Source organism: Rhipicephalus microplus, chromosome 1 (assembly GCF_043290135.1).
Source record: "Rhipicephalus microplus isolate Deutch F79 chromosome 1, USDA_Rmic, whole genome shotgun sequence".
Lineage (NCBI taxonomy): Eukaryota > Metazoa > Arthropoda > Arachnida > Ixodida > Ixodidae > Rhipicephalus > Rhipicephalus microplus.
This window is the reverse complement of record NC_134700.1, coordinates 152,438,411-152,458,256: the sequence shown is the minus strand read 5'-3', so window position 1 is coordinate 152,458,256 and position 19,846 is coordinate 152,438,411. Positions and strand designations below refer to the sequence as shown.

Genomic DNA, 19,846 nt, shown 5'->3' with positions numbered 1-19,846 from the left:
TCTCTCTGCTTATTTCAGCTAAATGCATGTTTCATTCATGCAGTGAATAACTTCCTTTTGTTGATACTTTGTGTAATGTAGGCCTAACTGAATGCCTCCTCAATGTTCGCCTGCTGAGAAACCTTCGCTGTGTCAGCCATACCCAATCGGCTGGTTTTTCTTTTGAGACCGGTACCTTTTTTCAAATGTTTATTGTGTACGCGCTCTGAGAAAGCTACAGTGCAGTGTCAACATGTCAACATGATGAGCTAAAGCAAGACCTTGAGTTAGCATCTTTTCATTCATGTGGTTGCAGTGCAAAGAAACATTATAGAGTGCATGAAGGTCTCTCACACAAAACATGTCACATGCATATAGGCTAGGTCCCATTTACTGTATAGAACTCGATTACTTAAATGTCAGTTTCACAGATACATCAGTAAACAGGGGTTGTGTGCTCAAGCCAACGTTTCGAAAAGTGAACTCGACTTCTTCAAGGCTAGCAGTTCTAACCCTGAAGTGTACTCGTGGAAACTCTCTGTCGCTGTTTTTTGGATTTGCACAGATATAGCCATGCAGTACATTCTCAGTAAACGAAAATTTGTTTAACAGAACTGCTGCCTAAATGAAACAAATGGTACTCACAAGATCGGTTTCCTTCTTCTATTGTGCACCTTTGTACATCTCTGAGTAAACTCCTGTTAAACAGAACATATTTTTCTAGTTCCTTCAGGTTCTGTTTAATGAGTTTACTGTATCCAGTATGAAAGTACAAAATAGAACTGGTGTGTGGCTTTGCTGTAAGGTCATTTGGTCACCCAATTTGCTCTTCAGTTCAGGCTTTAGAGAGCAAACTCATCCAAAATGACTGCAGTACATTTTAACCTATTCATGTCCTCATTCATTCTGTTCTAAGACTGTACACTTTCTTTTATTATCATTGTGAATTTTCACATAAATCTACTTGAGAAATCAAATCTTCAACCGTGTTTTGAGTGCAAGTATGATGTAGCAGACTCTTTGGTTTTTCATTACGATGTCTTGACTAAAACACCCAGTCGCTCACACATCTTGGTAGTTGTTGAACTTGTTTCAACTAATGGCATTTTTCACTGGTTGACCCGAGCAGTCACCATAGTTGTAGAGCAAGTGCTTCAATTTTACAAATCTGAATTTGCCAGCGGAAAGTGAAAATGTTCCGCAAAAGAGCATACGCAAAGTCCAAGAGTGCATGATACAAACTGGCACCGGATGCTAGGCTCCACACAAGACACACTGGATATGACATGGGCAGCATGGTCTATTTTTACCCGAATCTGTGCCTTGACACTAAAACAAATGAGTGATGCTACATAGAAAGAGTTGATTTGAAACATTCCATGAAACGCGTAAACCCACTTCGAATGAGCCGGTGAGACTCCAATTTGTTTCATAAAAAAAAAAGAATTTAAGTACAGTGCACTCTTAATAAACAGAACCTGAAGGGACCGGGAAAATGTGTTTCATTTAACAGGAGTTTCATTTACTGAGAGGTGAACTGGGTGGCTAAATTCAAGTATGAAACCAATCATATTAGAAGCAGTCGCTCTATTTAAGCAGCAGTTTTGTTTAACAGATTTCTGTTTACTGAGAATTCACTGTTGCTTGCACTGGCCGTGCAAGGCTTGAAACAATGATGCTGGTCGATCCAATAGCGTTTTTTCAACTGGTGCTAGGTTCGAACTTGCCTGGTTTTAGGCTCGAAATTGGCTATGCTTATTGCGAGGCTTGAACTTTTCTAGGTCTAAACTTTGCTGGTGCTAATTTGGAGCTTAGCTTATGCTAGACATTTTCTTTGCTAGCAATCGCATTGACCAGCTTCGGTGTTTGAAGTCTTGCATGGTTTTTGTTGAGGCTGCGTCATTTTAATAAGTTGTATGTCGTTAGGCTCATCTCTATAACAATTGGTCCTCCGTGTCTCATTGGTCGTTAAGACTGGATTGGTTTGTTGTAGACGACGTCTTTCTTAATCAGCAACATGTTGAGCCGTGCTATAAGCAGCCACTTCTGTGGGTATGCCGACTGTCCTCTGGTGATTCATAGCCAGAACTGCCTTTATAGAGATTGCGAAGACATGCACATGCACAGTAACCCTATTTATGTCATATTTTACATTATAAACGGTTGTTAGGTGACACGGTTGTTAGGTGAACCCTATTATGTCATATTTTACATTATAAACGGTTGTTAGGTGGCGTGGTCTCTACGCAGCTGCAACATGACACATACGCTGCTCGGTGTGGCAGCTGCTCCGTAAGCTTGGTGTAGGGTGTGGCTTCAGTGCATGCGTGGTTTGGTGTGATGTCTCAGTAACGAAGCACGGCAAGGCCAGGTGTTCCACAGCTTTGGCGGTTGCTGTGGCGGTTGCTATGGCAGTGGCGCAGCGAGGTTTTTTTCTGCACGACAGCCATTTTCATGTTTTGGCTAGCAGCTTGGCTATTAAAAAAAAGAACTGCTCTTAATTCACCCATGAAAAATGTCGTAAGCTCTGCTTCTTCAGCCAGTTCGCTAGCGTTTCTCCAGTTGCAGTGTCATGCGCAAGACTACAGCAAAGCTTGCGTGTGCTTTCAGACATGTGTGTGATGATTTGGCGAAATCACAGAATGCTGCTCCACTCCATTTGTGTGTGTGTGTGCAAATATTTGGCTGATCATTTCTCTTCTTGTATGAGTGCATAACTGATCTAGTAATAATGTAACATTGTTTATTGACATTATGGGTGCACTGCAATGGTAATGAGGTGCTTGTTTGAGCTTGTCGCACAAACGAGACATAGCACAATGACTACAGTTTGGCATCAAGTTCTCACACCTCGGAAGGCACTTCTTGCATAAGGTATAAAAATATTGGCCTTAGATATGAACTTGATAGCCCAATCTAGAAATGGCATATTAGGATCGCTGGGCACACTAGCAAGGCCTTAAAGTATGTTTTAATTTTTGCTGTGAGCAGCAGTTGCTAGCTGGAGAACAGAATTATTTTGTGTGTCCATTGACAAAAATCTAAAATCATTATTTTTAAAAATGTGTGTTTCTGTAGTCTCTAAAACTAAGGCTCTTCTGATGTCAAAGACAGCACTCTCTCCAGTAGTCTGTGCCCACCCTCTATTCTTTAGCAATAACCTAGAAAACGAAATTGTCGGGTCTATTCTTAGCTAACAAAATTTGCTGAGCTGTGCAAAATATGGTCAGCAGGTACCAAGAAACATTTGTTTCGGTGGGTATGAGCAATTAAAAAAAAAGTCATGCTGGCTGCAGTACATCATCACAGAAGAAAACACTTGTTTTCATTGGACCAAGTGTCATAGAGCCATAGCCGAAACTGTCACATAATTGCTGTTCATTTTTAAAAAGTACCGTATAAACCGGACTATAGGCCGAGTGGGAATATAGGTCGACCCCCCAAGTTCAGGTTACCGAAAAAGAAAAAAAAAGGAAAACAATCCAAAACTGCCAAACCACATTTATTTGCGAATTGGGCGCACCCCATCCCGATCGTCGGAGCTCCCCTCTACCACCATCGCAACTGTCGCATTGTCGCACCAACTGTCGCACCATCGCATTGTCTTGCGTTTGAAAATGACGAAGGGCGGAAGCTTTCTACCATCTGCCGTGCATGCCAGCATGACGGTGAAGCGCGAGTGCTCGTTACCAGTGGACAGCAGCTTCACATCCTTGGCGCCGTGCTGCATGATCGTGGTCGACGAAGGCATGTCAAACCACACGGGGGTCTCATCGGCGTTGCCAATCTGCCCCGTCATGTAGTCGTTCTGCTCCCGAAGCCGGCTTACAAAGTGCTGAAAGTTTATGAGCTTGTCCTCGAACTCCTCCGGCAACTTTTGACAGATGGATGTGCGCCGCTGGAGAAAAAATCCTTTGCGTCGCATGAATCGACGCACCCAAGAGTTTGGTGCACGAAACTCTTCTCTCGTGAGCCCAGCTTCTCGAGCAAGTTCCACGGCTTTTTTGCGAATGGTATCTACGGTCACTGGCAGCGAGCGCGCACGAACTTCCCGCACAAAGTTCGCTAGCTTATCCTCCAGCTGCGGATGAACGGCACTTCGTCCACGAAACGATATTTTTCGAGGATTGCACATCTGCAGCTTCCCTTTCTGCGCCCTTCAATAGCGCACGCTTTTTTCTGATACACCAAAGCAGCGCTGAGCAGCCATATTCCCGTTCGCTTCTGCGAACTTAACAACATCTAGTTTAAACGCAGCTGAGTACTGCCTCCTCGCACCGCTAGACATATTCATTAAACGAAAAAAAAAAAAGGCCACTAAAAATGCAGCGAAATGTCAAGCGGAGCGAAAACTCGGAACAGATCAGAAGCAAATCATCAACACAAAGAAAACAAACTGCGATTGGATTTGGATGTGGATATAGCCGCGCCTGGCTTCAAAAGCACATGCAAGCCATATGTTGCCAGACAGCGTCGCACTTTCGGCTAGACACCGCTATATAAGATGAGGGGCGACCTTAGCTTATTATTTTATTGAAAAAATCTCGACCTATATTCCGGTTTATACGGTAAACATTAGAGTCAATCAGTTTTCATATTCTCAAAGTACAGTATTATGCTTCTGGTGCTCATCATTATAATTAATAATTATTGGGGTTTAATGCCTCAAAACGCATATAATTATGGTTAGTAGTGCCTTTGAGGGGTATTAGCTTGTTGCCTGTCCACACATTTACACATGTTGTACAGCTTGTTTGGAGTTTGCTTGGAGTGGGTGTGGTGCCCGAGCGGTGCAAAAGCATCTCCTTTCTGTGCACTCCTTTTTTTGTTTTCCTTTCTCTCTTCTCTTGTAAACAGAATACCTATAGTTGGCGGCTTATTAACGGAGTGGAGGCAGATAGGCAGAACAATCTACAGGTCAGCCGGCTTTCTCTGCTCATCCTTGTACTCAAAAACGTGCTCGCGCAAGTGTCTTCTTCTGCGTTGCCAGCCACAGGCATTGCTGTGCTTCTCTGTTGCTTTATTTTTCTGCTTGTGTGTTCCTAAGGATATTTATTTTTATCTGCGTTAATTCCTGGTGGATGGTGGTCCTGACTTTGTTGGTGATGGTTGGAGCGCTCCACTTGCAAACAGCTTTATATTTCTCGATACCTATCGCGCTAAGCTCCTGCTTGTTTGAACAGCCATTTGTGTGAACTATTTTGTCGCTTTTTTGAAACCATGCATTTGTTTATGAATAAGCATTTTTTAATGTGAACGGTTTATGTGACCCATGAAGTGACAAATGGGTTGCTCTCCAGTGAGAATCGGCATTACCACTCGACGGTGAGAAACTCACAAGACCGAGTGGTGACACCATTGTATGGCGTCATTTGAGGGCTTCTTCATGTGATTTTGCAAGAGGACATCAGTAATAATGTTCTGTGGTAATGTCATAGAACATGGACATTTGAGTCGTTGAACGGCATTATAGTCAGTTAGTATTTAGTGTATTTGCAAAATGTCGCAGTACTAGCAACTGCATCGGCTAAAACAAATGAAGCAGACAAAAAAAATTTATTATGCATACTTCGATCTATGGTACTATATATCATTAAATAATAAAACTGAAAATTAAAAGAAATCATTAACTTGCTTAAGGTGTTAGCTCCTGTGGGATGTCATATACTTTGAACAGTCAGATACAGTTAACCACTCAAATCCAGTTAGCACGATTTACAAAATTACATCAGTATATTATTAGAGTAAAGTTTGAGCACTGTTATCTTGTTGCATCAGCTTTTTGTTTTTATACATTTACCAATTTTGAGGGAATAAAGTTTTAAACTTTTACATGTGAATGAAAACTTAGCTTGCAACAGTTGGTAAAATGTACCTTTCTCACAGATGTGGTAAATGCTATTCGATTCAGTTCAGCACTAACTTCGCGTGTATTTGTTAAAGATAGAAAGGGGTTGGCTCTCAGTTAAATGTGCTTTGATATCAAAGGAACTTTTTCTTTTTTAACATGGGGAAAAGCAGAAAAGCATACAATGCTAAAAAGGGTTTCCTTTTGACGCAACTGTTCATTGTCAACTGCGAGAAAATCACTTCTTGTACTTCCGTCATCGTCGTTACGTAGTGTCCACTGTCTGACGATAGTGAGGTAGCCCAACCGGAACTGTGGCATCACAAAGTATCCTGTCTTCTCTGTATCAAGTGTGCTGTGAGGACAAAATGCAGGTGGTAATTCAGGTACTCGGGGTCGGCTACTTTCTGTGGTGCAGATAAACCAGTGTCCTCGAAAACCATCTTCAGAAAACTTTTACTGAACACACATAAATAGTCTGCATGTAATGCTGGTGCAACTATAGTAATGTTTTTTTTTTCTGTGTACAAGAGAGCTCGAATCGCTTGCGGTCGAATGATTTGATGAACGACTGAAATTATCTTTCTTCGTTCATAAATTGTTTGTCATGGTAAAGTGGCAAAGCACATGTTGCTTCCATTTCCCTTGCATCCCATGAGAGTGAGTTATTAAATATTTTTTAGGGGAGTTTCTTTGTGTCCTGTTATGCATGTCTCACTCCGTCTCTTGACCACACACACTGTTCAAGGCCACACACACTGTTCAAGGCCAATTAACATCTTCTAATCTGTGTTGCTTTCACTGTTGAATGTTTTGCAATTCTCCATGTTCTGCAGTTTCCTGTTATTGTGTGCATTGTACAGTGGGGTTCTTTAGGAAAGAGGACAAGTGAGTGAGTTGCAGCAGGAGAAGGCACACCTGCTCTAGGTGTCATCTATTGCTAACCAGCACACTGGCAGGGCGGCAAATCTAGCAGGCGCTTGTGTATTGGCTGGGCCTGTTATTTATTCCCATCAGTTGGTGGGGCCAAAAGTTCTCGGTGGGTGGTGCCAAAAACCTTCTTTTGCTGCCACGTGATTGAGTTAAGCAGTCACCACAGGGAAGAAGCTGCACGCTTGCATGCTCTCTTTCATGAAGTTCGGTACAAGTTCGTGGCACCGCTGAGCAGCGATTTCCTCAAGCTGTAGCGAAATGGCTTTATTTGACACTTAATAGCCACTTGCATAAAAGTTTTGATAAGGTTTATGGTTAAATTAAAAAAAAAACCTGAAAAATGGTTTCGGCAAAAATGTGCATGTCTGTCAGACTCTGTTGGCATTTTAAGTAATATTATGTGGAACAACATAAAAGAGCTGTGCTCACAAACCGGCTTGGTAATGTTCACTGCTGAAGTGTAATAAAAGATGAAATGGCATTTTCAAAAGGCTGCACAAGAAACACAGGTGGCTTTCTTTTCTAGTTCACTTTTTTTTTCACTCACTTTTATGCATCTTCAAAGGGAGCTTCATCCACCAAACCAGACCTGTTTTAACGTTTTGTATTTATGCACTGCATTATGAGATTAGCGAATCGCTCATCATTCACCAATTCATTATTGCAATGTATTTGAGGGTAAGAACTGAGATGAGAAAGAAAACAGTTCAGCACAACAGTTCCCTGAATTAGTGTCAGCACAGAAGGTTCTCCAAATATCAGCTCGCATTCATTGAGGAACGCATTCTGTTGGTCCCTACGACAATGCTATCTTGTCTGTCACGTGATTGTGCGCTTGCATATGCTGCCAGTGCAGACTCTGATGCAAAGTTTCACTACAATTAACCAACACCCTACTGTCTTGCTTTCACATTTCCAGAGAGCTTTTCGGTGATAGGTGAGACACTTTCCATGCCTGGCGTGTATGCAACTTACCTGCGGATGCTGATGCTGCTTTCTATGTTGGATGCCACTTTGCCATCTGCGCTATGCAAGAAACTTTTTTTTTGCAATGCACTGGGGCAAAAGAAAAACTATCACTGTACGGCTTTAAATGGCTGCAGTGCTTTGTTCTTGCATGTGATGTGCTGCTCTGTTTCGGCTTTCCACCCAAAGTCAGGACCACCTTATTGTAATGATGTTATTGTGCTGTGTTTGCTCTTTCTCTATCTCTCCTTTAAAAACACTTTTAAAAAATCTTGTGTATGTGCATGCCGTCTTTCTAGTACTTTATCTCTAGGCTTGCAGTGTGGCTGCTAGCTGCATGCTTTTTGTTAAGTCTGGACTTTTTTTTATAAATTGGATCATTTTTTGCACATTTGTCGATATAATGTAACTTTTGTTTTCCATCGTCCTCATTTGACTTAGCTCTATCGTTGGCGAGCCAGCTAAGAAAGACGAAGAAGAACAGGACAATGTGATCAATATATTTTCACTCGCTTCGGGACATCTCTACGAGCGACTCTTGAGGTGAGTGGCATGCGTATCAGTGTTTTGTTTTGCATTTTTGTTCCCTTTAATATTCTGCGACTAAGCTAGCAAGTCCTTGTTCACGGAGTTGCCTTGAAACTGTCAGAGATTGGTAACTGATCACCTCTATGAGCTTTGCTGAGGCGTCGACAGGCTGGGCTCACTGTATTTGTCTAGCAAGGCCCCTCGATGCACAATGCTGTTTCAGACTGGATTGGTATACATATATTTCTAGATGTGCCCTTTTATGGTCATTTGCTTAATGACTTCTACTACTTTTTTTTGTATTTAATTAAGCTGTCACTGTTCATCAGTGATGGGCCTATACAGCTATGGCATTTTGCTCTTAAGGGCATGGGAGAGAGAGATAGAGAAATAGAGAGGAAAGGCAGGGAGGTTTACCAAGCTTGGCTCGGTTGGCTACCTTATACTTGGTGCGGGGAAAAGATAGATATGTGGTTTTTAACGTTCCAAAACCACCATATGCTTACAAGAGAGTGGAGGGCTCTGCAAATTTTGACCACCTGGTTTTTTTTAACGTGCGCCCAAATCTGACCACACGGGTCTACACCATTTCGGGCTCCATGGAAAATGCAGCCGCCGCAGTTGGCATTCTATCCCGGGACTTGCAGGGTAGCAGCTGAGTATCTTAGCTACTAGACCACCGTGATGGGGCGTGGGGTGGGGAAAGGGGTAATAAGAAAGGAAAGAGATAGAGAGAAAAGAAGAGTAAGAAAGAGGTGGATTAGTAGTCAGCTCGAGACTACACAGCACGGTTTTACACTGTTCTTTCACAAGCACGTGTGAAGTTCGGTGGTCCTAAAGAAGCACAAGAGAGCTTTCCTAGCTTTGCGCGTATGCGAGACCATCAGCCAAGGTCCCAGGATCTTTTTTTCTGTAAGTTGTCGTGAATCTAGGTGACACAGCTTGGCTTCCATAGCATGTTGTTCAGATTGGTATGATGAAAAGTGGCATAGAATGTGCTCAAGTATGTCCTCGCAGGCGCAAATGTTTCATGCTGCACTGCTGGCCATTCCAATGAGACACGAATACGCATTCATAAATGCCACGGCCAAGGATTTATGCGGACATGAAGGATATGAAGATGGTCAGAATTAGTCTGAGGTCCCACACTACAATGTGCCTCAGTATTGTATGGTGATTTTTACACGTAAAACCCCAAAGTCCTTTTTTTTTTTTTTTTTTGCCTTTCACAGAGCGGAACAACTTGCCATTGAAGGTTTGTATTTATCAGACCAGTTTTGGATGCAAATCTGCACTGGCATAATATTATATTTTATAAAGGATGTTTTTGTGAGCTCGATTGTTGTGGCATTGCTTAGGCTCTTGTGGGTCAATGCAATTAAAATTTTCTACGAGTGTTGAATTTAGTAAGTGTCCTTGGTGTCTATGATGTGTTGGTATTCACCTCTTTTTTTCTTTTAGGATTATGATGCTCAGTGTGTTGAAGAACACAAAAACTCCTGTCAAGTTCTGGTTCCTCAAGAACTACCTGTCGCCTACATTTAAGGTGATTTTAAATGCCTCTAAGCCTTATGAAATCTTTTTAGTTTAGCAGCTTTTCTAACTAGTGCAGTGTACCTGTATCCTGCAGGAGTACGGCCACTAACGTAGGTTCGGTTTTAGCGAGCCACAGGGCCGCGTTCACCGTCACCTCTCGTGACTAATGCTGCTACGCAAGTGTGTTCGAATAACCAAGGCGAAACGCAGCATGGCACGTACACAGTACTGCTCTCAAACAAGTTGCAACACTTTATTGCCTGCAGCAACACTAGAAGCGTCGTACAGCACCTTCTGCAAAAGGGCAGCGGGAAAGCAAACGAGGCCTATCCATGCCATGGGCGAAAGTAGAACACACAGGTGCTGGGAGCACATCTCCGTGTGCAAAAGGATTTATGGTGACATGCTGCTGAAGAGAACGGGCCCTCGTGACTATGCTGTACGCTCCCACGATCACTGACCACAGGGCCCGATCGCTCGAGCAAAGGCAAACTCTGCTCACGTTGGCTTTAGAGGCATGGCTTGGAGTGGAAAGACCATGCACTAACATACCGCACTGCTCTTCGGCCTAGCGTTCAAAAGGGGCAACAAAAAGTAAGCATTCGCCGTGGAGGCGAGGCACCGTTGGCAGTCTGAGCGAGTTCCGAGAACAAAGGGAGCTGATGGATAGAAAGAAAACGTGTGCTCATTGTTCGCTGTCTAGAGAGGATCTACTCCTGCCTGGCATGCACGCAAAACGTCTAGGAAGATTCGAGACCAGCGCCACAGTCAACATCTGATTGTGCGAGCGAGAGGTTAATGTCACTCCCGCTCTCCCAGCGTCGATGGATTGCAGAGAAGAGAGTCATGTTAGGACATGAGAATGGCAGAATTAGGCGACAAAGCCCGTGCAATGGCGATGGGCTATGCTCAATTCCCGCCCTAGTTGCAAAATTATACTAAGTAATTCTCCAGAAGTAACTTTCTTTTTCTTTTTTTAGAAACAGTTGGCTGAATATTGGATACATATATCCATTAACATGTAAAATTTTTAAAGTTTTTCACAGACATCGTTTATGCTTGTGTATCAGCCATATTGACATGTTCTCGCCGACTCACTTTTTTGCTGTAGCATGTCGAAGTTAATGTTCAAACCTGCATGTAATGTGAAGTCAAATGCAATACATGATTGAATTTAGGCCCTGTGAAAAGGAAAAACAAAAGAAAGAACTTATTTGGATACTCACTTCTCTCACTTTAGTGTTCTTGCGAGTGCTTTCTAGTAGTAAAAGGAAACCAACATGAAAATTGACCCATAGCTCAATTGAACCCTTTGCTTAGATAATTCAACTCCAGTTTGCTGTAGACGGTAGGCTATTACTACCCACGACCCATGTGCTGGAGAACTAATGTGTGTGATGGAATTTTAGGCGTGCTGCTTTCCATCTTTATTGGCAAAAGAATATTCTTTCATTATTTATAGTGCCTTCAAACAATAAAAATTTTATGTATACAGCTTGAACTGGTATTTCAACCTTTTTCTTGAGAAAGTGGAATGTGAGTGGTTGTAAATAGCGCCTCAAGCTCGAAACATATGCGTTTCTCCGGGGTGTTGCCCTGCGTTTCATACGCCGGCGTCAGTCGGCGCCTACGCTGCCGGTGATGGTGGCCGAAATGTCCCCTTCTGGAGGATTCAGATATCTGCAGCACCGAGGCCGATGCCAGAAGCGAGTCGATGGATAGAGAATCAATCAGCGCACGGCTGCCAGCAACTTCTGCTACGTAACCTCAGCGTTGCTGCTGTCAAAATGGCTGCCATCCATCTCGGATCTATTAAGTCTACGCCGTGCTCTGTGTGACCCGAAAATTTTCAACTGATGCTTGTATTTGACTTGGCTTGTTCCTCAGAAGCTTCGGCAGGAAGCGGTCGAAATTTATTCGATCCGTTTTCGAGCGCCATACTCAAATTCATCGGTAGGGTTAGCAGTCTTGAGTGACTGAATACGTGGCCTCAAAGATGTACAACTTCCAAGATCAGGGGCCGTATAATGCGAGTTTCTGGTTCTTTTTATTTTCAACAGCTGGCGCTAGAAGGAAAAAGAAAAAACTTTTCGTGGTACTGTGATTAGTTTTTCTCATCTCAGAACTGCAAATAAGACATGAAACTGATTTTTAGGAATATTTGTTGTTGCTGCATTGACGGACACTGCACACTGCTTTGCAAGGTCTTGGGTTCATTCTCTTCAACACACTATGCGACGCTGAGCTAATGCTGACCTTGGCGCTCCTCATATGGTTTGCCACCCTCTGGCGGCATTAACGCTATGATGCCGAGGGAAGCGGCGCCAGGAAAACGCTGGCAAGAACGTCGCATATGTTTCGGGCTTAATAATGACTACAAGGTCTCACTGAAAAGTGTGCGAAAGATTACATTGCCTCTTCCTAGAACGGAATCTACTGTAGTTCAAAATAAGATTGCTTTTTTTGGGGTGCGGGGAGGGGGGTGCTAGTTCGCCTTGCGTGAAAACCCGACTTTGTAGTTTGTGCATTGCATTTTGTGAAGAGAACTGCATTCTGTGTAGCAAGTTCAGCCAAGACGAGTAACTGGGAATGGAATAAACGTCAGGGAGAGCATCTGCAGGATGTCTCCATACTATGTCAACGAGTTGCTTCCCACTGGAAGTGCCACCATATCTTGTTGCAATCAATGCTAGCAGATGTGTTTTTAACTAAGTTGGTCTTAGTGAAGTGTTCTTGCAGTCTGCCTTTAACTAGAGCAAGTTCTTCGCCGAAACTGCTATTTACACTATACAAAGATGAAATTGACGTGAATATGCGGCAGTTCACATTTCGAAAACCTTTGGTTATTCTTTTTTGTGCCCCTAAGCACAAGTAATATATTTCTCGTTTACTTCCTCAGTTCTGGTTATGAACTGGGTTCTTACAAGAGTACTGTCACTAGCATAGAATTAGGAGTCCGAAGTAAGCTGAATGTATGCCTAAATAGAGAGTGTTCTGACATTCAGGCTAACAAGAAATATTAATTTGCATTGGTTTGCAGCACGCTTATATACTTTACGATTTATGAGACCCTTAATTAAATGTTTTGGAACCCATTGCCCTGTGCAGGACGTGCTCCCATACATGGCCAAGGAGTATGGCTTTCAGTACGAGCTGGTGCAGTACAAGTGGCCACGCTGGCTCAACCAGCAGACTGAGAAACAGCGTATCATTTGGGGGTAGGTCAATACCACGTCTTAGTGGCATCCTCTGTCACATTGCATGCACCTTATGTTGGTTTAGAGGGGTACCGACACAAAAATCTTTGCCTCGCCTTCTTTCTGCCTGTTGGTCATAAGTTCCCATAGAACCGCACATCATTTGCTGTAGCGTGTGACAGGTAATTAATTACAAGCTCCTTATTACCAACCAGTCTCAGTTACGGTTTGAGAGAGCTCTAAAAACAACAAGCCTTCAAGTGCAAATACACACAAACCGCATATTACATTAAAATAAGTTTGTTATGTCCAAAAATTTGCTATAACGGTATATTCTTAACATCATAGCTATTTTAAAACTATTCTTAATTTTGTTATAACCAACATTTCTTTATATCTAGGTTTGTTATATTGAGGTTTATTATATTGAGGTTATCACCTAGCCTGTGCAACTTTCAACTGCGGCAGCACACAGAACTGTAAGGCACTTCCGTACAGTCCGTATTAAAAAGTTATTTCAAACAGGACAGCAGTGTTGCTAAAGACAAAACTTTCAATGCTTGCTCCGCAGTCACGTACTTGCGAGCAGGTGCCATGTAATAGTGTGCTGGGGCAAACACTGCGAAATATAAATGGTGGCTATGATGACATCATAACTTGTTGCAGCATGGTGACATCAAGGAAGTAGGGGGGTCACCAAGGATCACCCTTGAGGGTGTCAATAGCGTGAGGTAGTCGATCGCTCATGCAAAGTTCAAAATTAATTTAAAGTACCTTTCAAGCTATATTTGCTCTTGATATTTTGCAGATAATATATGCATGTTCACAGGCGTGTTCATCAATCCCGCAGGCTACAATTTTTTTCAGTACCTCTTTAAAAATTTAGTGAAGTAGAAACTTCTTACAACAAAGTCGCATGTAAATGTCTTAGTTATTGTCCCTTTAGCATTTTTGTATAATGTATGCATGTGTGCGTGTGTGTTGCACTTTGGGGCACTGCAGCGGTAGTTGCATGGTTGAGCGTGCACTTGTAATGCCGTAGGTAGCGAGTCCATGTGCTAACTGGAAACCCACCAGTTTTAACTAATGGGTAGAGGAGTACACCAACCTGGTGCTCTGCTGTTTCTAGGTACTGATCTCAAAAGGTGGTTTCATAAGGTTCTGTGAAGGTCCCTGGTTGCACCTTAACCCACCACAGCCTTGGTGAAATAGCTAACAAGTGGGTGGGTGCACTAAAATCTTTTTATGTTAGTATGTGAAGTGTTAAAGCTTTACAAGTCATTATATAAAACTGAAGTCTCTCAATATCTTCAGTGTTTTCTTTCTCCCAAATATTGCTACCTTCAATTTTAAACTGGGCTCCTCCTGAATAAATGAACCACACTGCTCACTCGGTATGTGCATATTTCAAATCACATTTGCCTTTTCCTTTTTCTCCATTACTTGACAGGTATAAAATATTGTTCCTGGATGTGTTGTTCCCTCTGGACGTTAAGAAAATCATCTTTGTCGACGCTGACCAGGTGAAGCACGATTTGGGAAATTACGAATCTTTTGTATGAACAATTATCTTGACCTTGTCTCCAATTGACATGTTTCTCCACTCACACGAGCACATAGGTTGCACTTGCAGTGTTTCGGTTTAGAGAATTCGCAGCATAGATGAAGACTGCTTTAAATTAACATATTTATGTCGAATATTCACATTGGTATCATCTGCTATCCTATTAAGTTATGTTCTATTCACTTCATTTCCATAACGAGGTCAGCAAGAATAGTGTCAGTGTAAAGCAATATAGCTCTCTGTGTTTCAACATGTATTATCAGCCCAGTGAAATTCTGTGAATACATTTGCAGTTCACACAGTACCAAAACTTGCCTTCTTAGGATTGAAAGTTCAGAAATTGGCCCAATGAGTTACACACCTTTTTTTGTTGCCGTTGATTATGTTCCCACACGAAAAAATTCGTCGCTAAGTGTATCGTTAGAATTTGTCAAACATTGATCAAGTCGTGCATTCCGTAACTAGTGGAAGAAATGCAAATAGGCTGAATCGCACCACCATGGCACTGATGTAGATAGAGCTGGCGCAGGAAGATTTGAAGTTGCCACAGCTGTTTTCTGCTCAGCATGGCTTGGTTAAACTAAGGCAGTGTGTGCTGCAGCTGGAGAATTTCAATGATAGTATTGGGAAATAAGGTTTTGTACGTAAGGAACAGACATCAAACACTATATTATAGACAGGGTGCGAAAACATGACGTCGCTCGGGCCCTCTCACTACAAAAAAATTTGTCTGTTTCTTGTCAGCGGCAGCTGGTGTGGCAGCACCATAGGATTTCTGGCCCACTGACCTTCTGCTTGCAGAGTTCATTGTAATGACAACGATCCTCGATATGACCAACAAAGTTGAACGTTGTTGAAAAAGCTGGTCACTGACCAATGTCAAAATAAAAGAAGAATGACGTTTCGGAATCCGTGCAGATCCAAAAATGGCTTTACCTGGCCAGGCATTGTTCCATGGAACTCTCTACTACGAAAGCGGAACATAAAGTTGTAGATATGTGAGGGGACCATGTTCATAAAATCAGTGGTGACAGAAACAAGCAATAAGTGCTTGGGATGGCTATAATAAACACTGATTGCGAAACTTCATGCGTGCATTCAGCAACTGAAAGTAAGACATTAAAAAAAGAACAGTTCACGTTAAAATAACATTTAAGCTATTTATTGTTGTAAAGTGTTTATGAGCTTTTTTCTGAGCAGCTTTGGGAAAATCATACTTACCGTATAGCCTCATTATAACGAATTCACTTGAAACAGCATTCGGATACTACATACCAATTGATGTCGTTATGCCGACCTTCTTATTTGTTCCATTCGGATATAATTGACTAAAATGTGAGGCCAGCAAGGTAGTCTGGACTCCTTTACACAGCGGGCTTTCCTACCACATACCATTCCTAATTCAATAACTTCCAACGTCAAACATCGCTTGGCATACTTTTGGGATGGGTACAGCGCGCACAGATATCGACGTACCGATATAAGAACGAAGGCTGCCGATCTCCGGTCTGTGTTAATGAATAGTCATGCCTAGCTAGAGCGACAAAAAATTTGCGCGCGGGGTGCTTGGTGTTGCTTTTAGGGTCACAGAGATGCAAAGTTGCTAGCCGTGCTGTCACCGCTCCACCCAGCAGTCACTTCATGGAAAGCTTGGCTAGAAGGTCCACTGCCAATGCAGAAAATAACCATCCGTGGTTCTGGGGAGCTAGTAAGCGATGTAAATCATTGCTTTCAACGAAGCGCATTACGGCTTCTTATTTTCACATGTCCGCTGACGCGATTATCGATTAGTGGGTCGTCCAATGCTCCAAACAATTACAAAAGCTTGTTCTTGTCGTACTATTAACTGTGGTGCATACCCACTTCAAGCATAATTCCTCTCCGACGTCAGCCACTGCATGAACAGTTGGCACAAAATTCCTTGCAAGTGTTTAGCAGATACCACTTCTCTCAGAAGAATGACGAAAAGCAGCATAAGGAATGTCGGCCTACTACCCCCAAATTTTTATTATTAATGCCCTAGTGAGCATCAAGCAAGTGTACTTGCAGTAGTTAGCCATTGAGTGTTTAAATAAAGCTCTGAAAGGCCGCTATTCTAGCTTTCACTGTGACTGTGCTGCACCTTCCGTGTAGGCCTGGTGGTTTTACGATTTTATCCCTGAACTTCCGTTTACAACTGCCTTAGCTAAATCACGACCCTTGAATATACAATGAGTGCAAAAACTTCACTAAGTAGCACAATTTTCCATCTTTTTGCCATTGTGAAGCTATAATTTTGTGAAGAACATGATTGTGTTTTTTTGTTTTGTTTGTTCATTCCTGACTTTCACAATATTTATCGCTGCTTCGGCAGGTGCCAACAGTTTTTATAGTACTTCTAGGTAGTTTTTAGCGTTAGTGAAGATATTTTGGAATGAGAAGGACTACAGAAACTGAAAGTGTGATTTTCAAAAAGTAAATTTTTGTGCCCTCATTGATAAGAAATTCGTTTATGACTTGTAATTCTCTTTGGTTATAACAGACCCATTCATTGTTTACATAAAACTCTGTTGTAACAATACTGGGATTTTACATACTTCTTTTACAACAGATCAAAACCTTCTTCACCATGGAAGTCTGTTGTTATGAGGTTAAACTGTATTGTTGTTAATTTTTATTTTTTGTGTGTGTGTATTTTTCTATTAGTCATGTGTGTTAATGAATATGGAAGTATCACTACGAAAAAATTTGCTGCTTTTCTAGCTTAGCTAAAAATAAATAAAAGGGATAATAATGCTATTTTTGATAATTGTGGGCTGTATAGTTCTGATGAGAAACCTTCCTGCCACATCTAATTTTCAGGTGGTCAGAGCTGACATGAAAGAGCTACGAGACTTGGACCTTGGTGGAGCCCCATATGGTTATACACCATTCTGTGATAGCCGCAAGGACATGGATGGTTACAGGTTGGTGCAGTTTCTAATGCAGTGGTGGCTGTTGAACCACTAATTAACGACGGTGAACATCTCTGTGGTGTGCAAAGAACAGAGATGAACTTGTTGCTTAGAAATGTGAAGTAAACTGAATTCTACACCTTTGTGCTCCTAGAACATTGTTTGCTGTTTTGTTATAAGAAGAGTAGATGCAGAACATGGAAGTCAGAAATAGCTGGTGCATTGTTCCTGCTGTAGAAAGCCCAAGAAGCAAGTTTATGTAGAGTTTACATGGATTATGTGTCCACCTTGCAACATCCAGTTTTCAGTAGTGTTGAGGCATAGTTGTTAGTTTGCATAAAATGCAAGCTTCACACTTGGCATAGTGTGTTACAAGTAGTGTTTCTGCTGTACATCTGACTGCTGATGTTTCTCTCTCTTGCTATGTACTAGGTTCTGGAAGTCCGGGTACTGGGCCAGTCACTTGGGAGGCCGCAAGTACCATATTAGGTGAGGCTCTTTCGACAGCCTTTATCGTCATTTTATCAGTGTCAATTAGTTGGAAACCCAGTATAAATTTTGTTCGAAACGTGTGACTGTAGCAGCTTTTATTAGTATGCTGATGGCTAAATTCAGCTTTCATAATAGACATGTGCAACTCTTTCATAAAAAGTATACTGCAAGCACCAGTCGACACCAGATGGCCACTGTTTGAAGCAGTGTCCATAACGCTCTTTGCGGTTCTACTTTGCTCAAATTAAAAGAATGCATTTTATTCACCCCATTATTAGAGTATAATGCGTGACGATAGCTGCTGATGATAGCTTGCTGATAGCTTGCTGTCAAGAAGCTTATAGACCTCGTAAGATTGCATTCCATCAAACCCTCGACTAATACTTGCTGTGTGCTTTGCCATCAAGTACCGGAAAAACAACTATTTACTGAAGTACCCTTGGTGCCTTCATGATCTGTACGATCATCATCAGCTCAATACTGCAGGGCAAAGGCCTTTCCCACATTTTGCCAATCAACCCGGTCTTGCTCCAGTTGTGAACGTGTAATCTCTGAAAACTTCTTAATCTCATCCGCCCACCTAACTTTCTGCCTCCTACCTGCGAACTTGTCTTCTCTTGGAATCCTTCCTGTTACTCTTAATGACCAGATGTTATCTTGCCTATGCATCTTCAGTGCATGCCCATTTTTCCTCCTGATTTCGGCTAAGGTGTTCTTAACACCTGTTAGTTTCTTGACCCACTCTGCTGTCTCCTTGTCTTAAGGTTACACCTGTCATTTTTCTTTTCATGGCTCACTGCATTGTCCTCAAACCATCATTCTAATAATTTGTGTAGTTTAGCTCAGTGGAATCAGTTTCATGAGGCAATGCAGCTGGGTGGCAACTTGGTCACTTTTACTTTCGCACCACAGATTCAGACGGAAGGCAGGGGTACAGATAGGCTGTTTTTCCACTCTCTGTACATGAGCATTTGTGTGTCTGTGTTATTTTGATCTTTCTTCAAAAACCAAGTGCTTCACCTTCACTTTATTGCTAGAAAATTTCGTAGTCTTTCTTACAATGTTTGTTTGCGTTCCACCCACTTTGGTGGATATGCCAACAGTGCCCTCTACGTGGTGGACCTGAAGAAGTTCCGGAGAATAGCTGCTGGAGACCGACTGCGAGGCCAGTATCAGGGCCTCAGCCAGGACCCCAACAGCTTGTCCAATTTGGACCAGGTATGCACATCGTGGAGATTGCTTGGCCTCTATTGCTCCTTGTTAGTATGATGCACAGGTTTTGGACCTTTGTACCCACTAAGTTGTAAGAGGCAACTTCTATTGGGAATCACCACTGATGAAATTCACAGACAATTAAGCTTAACTGTCTATTAGTTTCACTGTTTGTGTGTTGAGCAAAAAAACAAGTCCCTAAAACAATGCCCCTTGTTTTGTGTCTATTGGGGGGAGTATTCTGCATACTGTCATGTTACTTCTACACATGCTAGGCTATCGCATAAGATAGCTTTTCATCTAAAAGCTGTTATAGTCTGCTACTGCGCACACATATTTACACTTTCAGTATATATGTATTCACATAGAGTATATTAAGGGCTATATTGCAAAAGTGCACAGAATTGGAATTGTTTTTACGCTGTACAAAAAACAGGCAATTCTTTCTCGTAAGGCGAATGAATGGGTGATGGCAACAATGTTATAACATCAGTGTGGCTGTGTTTTTACTCTGTGAAAGCCTGTGCAGATGAGCAACTTTGTTTAGGAGGACACATTCAGGAGAGACTCTTTCATCATCAAGACCCCTTTGCTATATCTCTGTGACACTTTATTGCTGCTTGTGTATCTTGTGTTTGAAGACGCACTAAAGAGAAAA

At 42.1% G+C, this 19,846-nt stretch overlaps 1 protein-coding gene across 5 annotated transcripts in view; it reads left to right on the top strand.

Moving 5' to 3' along the window:
• Positions 1-19,846, top strand: part of Uggt (UDP-glucose-glycoprotein glucosyltransferase) — a 197,216-nt gene that overhangs the window by 166,982 nt on the left and 10,388 nt on the right. For 3 of the 5 annotated variants that reach the window (XM_037429943.2, XM_075887497.1, XM_075887496.1), the window contains 8 exons: positions 4,837-4,896; positions 8,168-8,269; positions 9,716-9,800; positions 12,899-13,008; positions 14,438-14,510; positions 17,393-17,496; positions 17,917-17,973; positions 19,080-19,194. In XM_037429943.2, coding sequence (XP_037285840.2) covers positions 4,837-4,896; positions 8,168-8,269; positions 9,716-9,800; positions 12,899-13,008; positions 14,438-14,510; positions 17,393-17,496; positions 17,917-17,973; positions 19,080-19,194 — 706 coding nt within the window. Of the gene's footprint in view, positions 1-4,836; positions 4,897-7,679; positions 7,698-8,167; positions 8,270-9,715; positions 9,801-12,898; positions 13,009-14,437; positions 14,511-17,392; positions 17,497-17,916; positions 17,974-19,079; positions 19,195-19,846 lie in introns of all 5 variants that reach the window. The other 2 variants (XM_075887498.1, XM_075887499.1) reach the window with 2 other exon arrangements.